The 7,325-nt window shown below is 29.9% G+C and overlaps 1 protein-coding gene across 1 annotated transcript; it reads right to left on the bottom strand.

Annotated features, from left to right (window-relative positions):
* Positions 1–2,055: 2,055 nt before the first annotated feature.
* LOC128390900 (uncharacterized) lies at positions 2,056–6,949 on the bottom strand. The gene is made up of 4 exons (XM_053350683.1): positions 6,630–6,949; positions 4,682–5,811; positions 4,055–4,131; positions 2,056–2,819 (listed from the first exon to the last, which is right to left on the bottom strand). Exons 1-4 carry the CDS (start codon positions 6,676–6,678, stop codon positions 2,312–2,314), a joined length of 1,764 nt encoding a protein of 587 aa, XP_053206658.1. The 5' UTR covers positions 6,679–6,949; the 3' UTR covers positions 2,056–2,311.
* Between the last annotated feature and the right edge of the window lie 376 nt (positions 6,950–7,325).

Here is a 7,325-nt window from a genome sequence, read left to right as displayed (position 1 = left end):
ATGATGGAATCATAACTTACCTTCAGATTAATATGTCTCATTTTAAGCTGAAGAAACTTTTATAATCATTTTCGTTTTCTGGTTCAATCATGATTATCAATTCTATCATTACCTTTAACTTTTTACCTTCAAAGGACTTCATCTTCATCCTTGTTTCTCATCATCATCATCTCTGTTTCCAGTTTATTGACTAGAGAGAAACAAATCATTGGAAACAGAAAGAGAGGGAAAAAAGTAGGTCAACCAATCTAAGATGATGATGATGATGATGTACCTCCAATGGAATAAATAAAAACAAGAGAGAGAGAGAGAAAGGGCAAGATAATAATAATATTTGTACTTAATGTAATGATTATGATGATGAAGATTAAGAAGAGAAGTGAAAAAATGAAGTTGAAATGGCGGTTAAATGAAAATCTTCAACATGAGTTTGAATAAAGAGCTACAATGAACATCATTCATGGTTATACAACTTTCAAGGTCAATATTTTGTCTGTGATGATCGTTAAGACCTAAAAACAAGATTTATCATCTCTTTCTTTTTATCTTTCTTTCTCTTCTTTTACTTGTCTACCTTTTTTTTATCATATCTCATCATAATCATCGTAACAGAATCGTCTCCTCATCTTTTATTTTCTACCTTTATCCCAATTGTTACAAACAAGAAGATGGAAAAAAATCTAAAAAGATAAAAAAAAACATTTCCAATAACAAGAAAATCTTCCTAATAATCAAATCAATCTGATTTCATCTATTAACCAGTTTACCTTTATTTTTGGTTTTCTTTATTCTTTACATGTTTCCATGATTCTAGGATTTACTCAAGAGGATTCAAAAATCAAATCATGATGATTTCATACATATGACACGATCCTACGATTCATACTAATCAGAAAAAGTTACTCAGGTAAAGGTAAGAAGAGAAAAAGTAACAAAATTGATGATAAAAAAGGTTTGGTTGCAGTTCATTTGTTGTTTTCACCAAGTTTATTGTAGTTGATTATTATACTAACATGGTGAAAGAGAGGGAGAGAGAGAGAGATTTAGATTCAGATTCTGAGAATGATGTTCAGTGGGGTAAGAATTAGAGAGAAAGAACAAAAAAAAAGAGAGAAAAGCTAATCAGAGAAAGAGAAAATTCTATCATGAAATAATTATGATAAAGTAAAACCAGTCGACATCGAAACTACCTTCGAAAGTTTATTCACCGTTACTAGCTCTTTTTTTCCTTTTCCATTATCATCATGATGATAAAGTCGCTTTGATATTCTCTCTCTCTCTCTCTCTCTCTCTCTCTTCGTTGTCTCCTCTTCAACTGGTTTTCGTGTGTTTCATTTCTCAAGGTCAAACCAGGCCCACATCCTGCAACATCATCTGTATGAATATGTGTTATTCATCTTTCTACCAATTGAAAGAAAGAAAAGAAAGAGAAAGTAGAAGAAGAAAAATTTTATGGTTATAATGATGGAAGAAAAAAAAGGAAAAAAATTGAAGACGTAATAAAATTAAATGGAAAAACATTTCATCAGAATAAATGGAAAAACTTTTAACTTGGTTGTGTAAAGTTACGAACTTCCAACGCCATCTAGTAGAGAGAAAAAAAAGTTTTCGAATTTTTTTCTTTTACTCTTCGTTGTTGTTTCATTTTCTTTTTTCTTTTTTTTCAATCTCTTCGATTCATCTAAATTAGATGCAGATTATTGTATCCAATCATCTGGGTTGATTTTCGAATGTTTCTTTTTTAATTGTTCCATTTAGATGAATATTATATTAGTTGTGATGGAAATTATAATTATATTGTAATTGGATAATTATTGTTGTTGATTGAGTTTTTTTTTCTTCTTTTTTTGGTAATATTATTTACTGATGGCATGGGTGAGATGATTGTAATTAAGGTGACAAATACAAACACAGTAATTGTAGTAGGTGATTGAGAGGAGTGATAATGATTACAATGAATAATAAATTGTCAACTGTACTAATATCACACATCGTTAGGTAATTAACTGTATAAAAAAAATAAATATTATACTAATTAAAGGTTAATTAACTGTGTATAAGTTAATTGATTGTCAGTTGTTGACCTTTTATTTTTGACTTTATTTATAATAATAATAATAATAATATATTTATATGATTATATTACTAATTTAGTAAGAGACTTGGATTATAATGTAAATGATAATAATAAGTTAATTGTGTTAATCAGTTTCTTCAATTTTTGCTTATCGTTGGGATAAAAGTTATTAAATAAAAGTTAATAAGTTAATTAGTGGTAGGTGATGATGGTGATTGAGTTAATTGTCACCATTCATTTAAAGTAATAGATTGACTTTCTACTGGATGAACCTAAGATTGATGATGAGGATGCTAAAGGTGATTTCGTTGTAGTTGTTGTTGTTGTTGTTGTTGTTTTCAAGGGTGGAAATTGATCTAATGATGGTAAAGGTGATAAAGATGATGAGAGTGTTGGTGATGAAGAGGAAGAAGAAGAAGTTGAAGAGAATGATGATCTCATTCGAGTGATTAAGGTTCTAATTTCTTCGGTTATTCGATTCATTCGAACTCGAATTGATTCAATATAAGTTGAAGCGATTGCTGAACCACTGGTGATCGGATTAAAGCCACCGGAAGAACCACCTAGTGGACCGGAAGCTTGTTCGGGTAGGAAAGTTGACGAAACTGATGAGGCAATGGAGGAGACGGAAGATGATATTCCACTGGAGATACTTCCGCCCAGTGATGACCCCTGAGGTGAATTTCCCACTCCAATAATGGCCATACGACTTTGCAATCGTTCAAGGCTTATCCTTAATCGTCTAATACATTTTCAAAACAAAAGAAATGGACAAAGGTCAGTATTCATTAGATCACCTTTATTATTAGCCGGACAATCATCTCAAATGATTAATGACCAGAGATCGGCTAAAGGTCAAATGACATGATATGAATGAAAATAAACAAAATAGAAACAGAAATGTCGTAAAAAAAACAAAGGTACAATTTTCCCTCTCAAGTTGAAAGGTCAATCATAAAAAAGACAAACTTTTAACTTTCTCTCAGAGTAATAATCATGATAATAAAAGTTAATTAGATGCTGATTATCAGCATCCTCATCATCATCATCATCATCAATTATTGGACCTCAAAAACATCAAATAAACAAACAAAACTCCGGGTTAAAGGTTAATCATTAAGTTAATCATCTTGTTGCTCAATTTCAAGCTTCTTGATGACTTTTTGATTGATAATAATAACACAATCATCATTAAATCATTCTGATAATATTGTAAACTAATATAATCAACATGTTATTACATTTATTATCACTCTGTAATTTAATGATGATCATTATTATCCTGATTACTATTATGATTAAGTGTTGATGATCATTTTTTTTGGGTGAACAACAATTTAAATTTGGGTGATTGTGATTCTGGCTGGTGTTGGCTCTCTTGTTGATGATACTCACCACCTCGTAGTTAAGGTGACAACAATCAACTTGTAATTTGATATTAAGATATTATTAGTATTATTATTATCTCTATGGTTATGATTAGTATCATTTACTACTAGTGTATTTCTTGATTGTGATTTACGCTTGAGGTGTTCAACCAAATGGGAATTGTCAGTAATTTAGAAACTTTTTTTTTATTCTTTCGCTAACTCTGTACACCAATCATATTATCGTTAAAGTAACTATCGTTTTTATTAGAAGGACAATTTAAATTGTTTCTGTTGATTATTCTAGTGTTTTTCATTCAGGTAATTTTTCATTAATCCATTGATAGTATTTGGTGTTTATATATTGTGGTAACAGAATGATAATTAATGAGAGATCACTTTTTCTTGACGACACGGAAAAGTGACCTTATTATCATCATCATCATCATTCATCATTTAAGAGGAAGAAAAGAGAGAGAGAGAGAGATATCCGGTAGCTCATCATCATTAATATCTAAGGAAGAGAAAAACTAGTTTTTTTCTATGTTAAGATGAAGATGATGATGGAGATTAAGATGATGATGATGATAATGATGTCCAAGAATCTTACCTTAGGTAGTTAAGTAATGAACGGAAAACGGCCGCTGTAACGTAACGGCGATTCGAGACCAACTCTGATATGAGAACCTAACCAAGGATGACCAGAGGGAAATGACCATTGAATGGACGAAAGAGGAAGTAATAAGAAAGTGAATTGAATGAGAGAGTGATTTTCATTTACAATAAGCATAACAATTAATAAAAACAAGAGTTTAATTAGTTGTAATTAACTATTAATCTGACCTAAAGCTAATTGACTCTGATTAGCAGATACAAAATATTATTATGAATGGACAGTAATCAAAATTACTCAAGCGTCGCTTTTAAATTGAAAACTTTGTTTTGTTTAATTGCTGTTAATGATAATTGTCGACTGTTAATTGTTACATGGGCGTTGGTTAATCTTGTTGTATTATTATTAATTGTTAAACTAAATTGTTGCTTTGTTAATCTTCAATCTGTTGTGATTATAATCACAAAAGCCTTTACATTTGAAGTTGGAGGGTCAAACAAATTACCTTTGCGGTTAATTGTTATCAATTACCGTTAGATTAACGGTTATGGTTGTTAATTGTTTTATCGTAAATTTAAATAGTCAATTAGTTAATTAGCTGTTAAAATTTTCTATCATTCTTACCTCAACATTTTGCTCGATTCTTGTTACTTCATCAATCATTGATTGCATTTGGATTCCACTTTGTTTCTGATTACCGTACCAATGGGGATTATTATGGTTAATTATGCTATTAGGATTATCTGGATTACCATTTTCATCAATTGTCTCATAGTTAACTGAACCAAGGTTAAGATTATCTGGATCAGTTAATGATTTTAAATCATCATTATGGTGAAAATTAACTGAGCCTGAGACAATTGAACTACCTCGGATTAACGGTCGGAATAAAAAATTTGAGGTTGACAATTTAAGTGCATAAGCTAAAGGGATTGAAGGTGATGAGGATGAGGATGAAGATGCTAATCCATGGGCTGAGGTGAATATATTGAGTGGAAGGAGATTAGGTTCAGTTTGTTGACTGAATTGATTCAGTTTAATCTGCTCTTCCAGATCGATTAATAATTTAGTTGTCTGAGCAAATGAATCTTCAATTAGTGAATTAACTTTATCCTGAAATGATTGAGTTGTTGTTGTTGTTGATTGTGTTGTGGTTGTGGTTGAAAGGTTAATCTCAGGTAAATCCGAGGTCTCAGCTGATGATGATGAAGGTAAGTTAATCTTGCTTGTAATTTGATTAATTGTTGAGGAAACTGTTGTTGATGGAGATACATTTTGATTATTAATTTCATTTACTTCAATTGATTTTGATGATGATTCCAAATCATTTATAACTTGATTAGTAACATTTAACGGGCTTAATGATTGATCATTAGTTAAATTATCATTTAAATTATCAGGTAATTGATTATGATATTGATTAGGTTTAACATTATCAGTAAAATTAATTGGTGATTGACCCAGTTTAAAATCACCATCAGTACCAATAGTAATCAATGATGATTCTGTTGAAGTTAATTGAATCTCATCCTGATTGGATATGATTACTGTTGTTGCTGGTTGTGGTTGTGATGGTGATGATGTGGTGGTCACTTGAATTTCATCGTCCAGTGACTTATTATCATCACTATAAGTCATCATCATCATCCTCATCCTCCCACTGTGACCGGAAATCCTATCATTCCTGATAACCATTGGATACTCATCATCAACCAATGGATTGAGTTTATCATCATTCACAGGGAAAGTTGAACCTAATCAGCAATTTGCATTAAGATGAGAAGGGGAAAAATCAACAAAATGAATGAATCATGTTAATTATCATCATGGAAGAGAGAGAGAGAGAGAGAGAGAGAGAGAGAGAGAGAGATGATGAAAATGTGTCATTGAGATGACACTAAGTCAGCATAACGAATGGACTTTACTGATCAATATCTATGAACGAAAAAAGTTCCCAACGGAAATGGAATGAAAAAAGAGTCTTTTTTTTTATCTATTTCCGTTCATCATCATCCTCATCCTCCATCATCATCCTATCAAGAATTATAATTTAAATTGTAATCGTTAATTACTAATTTCAAGTTTACTTTGTCTCTCAATGTTTTAACACTAACTTGATGATGATTATGTCTATTGCTAAGTTACAACAATTAACTGTATCAAAGTCCTAATTTTTGTTCGTGTTCAATAACAATCAAGGTTGGAAAATTTTATCATTGGTCTATTAGAACTGTAATAATTAGCTAATAATCAGTTTGGTAATTAACTTTGATTACTTTTTGTTTGCTTAAATTAACCATGAACAACAAAAAAAAACCTTGATCACCATCAAAGCCATTGGACTTTTAATTTAGTTTAATCATTATCAACACAATCAACGTTTGTAACACTTGATCAAGTTCAAGGTAATTTGATTAATAACTACAACTGTTGTATATTAAATTTAATTGTAATTCAAAAAAAAAGAAAGAGGTACAACACAATTAACTAATTGTCTTTCCTTGGATTGTTGTTAATTGACAAAAATTAAAATGATTAATTGATTAAAACATTTTCTGTTTAATTTACTTACCTAATTTAAAGGTAAAAATGAACAAACTTAAAGGTGTAATTAGATTCATTAAATTGCGATTTTAATCCGATTTGATTAATTGTTTTGGAAATATTAATATATTGTTATTAATCACAGAGAGAGAGATTGGAAGATAATTAAGAAAACAATTAGTTAAACTTACACACATGAAAATTGATTCAGTTGTTAATTTAGTGATATATAAATACTTAATTGTTGTTAACTGTTAACCACTGATGATGATCATCATCTTCATTAACCTGACCCTTAATCAAACTGAATTAAGATTTTCATGGTTTAACATTGGATTAGATTAACTTGATTGGGTCCAGGTTAAAATCCTAATTGTAAACTGTAACCTAACAGGTTTAACCAGTGATTATAATCATCTTCATGTTGATTAAAACTAAACCAGTTTCAATTAATCAATTGGAAAAATCATCTTAATCATTACAATCAACAAGTAAGAAAATATTACAAAAACTTAAAATTTCAACTTTACTATTTTCATGTTAATATTTGTTTGATATTTGATGGTTTTTGTTGACAATTTAGATGATAATTAAATTAACATCATCATCATTACCAGCAATTAACTGGCCTGAAAATTATCACAATCAAAATTTTGATTCTCAAAATTAACCTACAAAATTAATCTGGTAAAAAGGATTAATTAAAATTAACGGTTAATCTAAA

This window comes from Panonychus citri, unplaced genomic scaffold (genome assembly GCF_014898815.1).
Source record: "Panonychus citri isolate SS breed McGregor unplaced genomic scaffold, ASM1489881v1 Contig00130, whole genome shotgun sequence".
NCBI lineage: Eukaryota > Metazoa > Arthropoda > Arachnida > Trombidiformes > Tetranychidae > Panonychus > Panonychus citri.
This window is presented reverse-complemented; position numbering and strand designations above follow the sequence as displayed.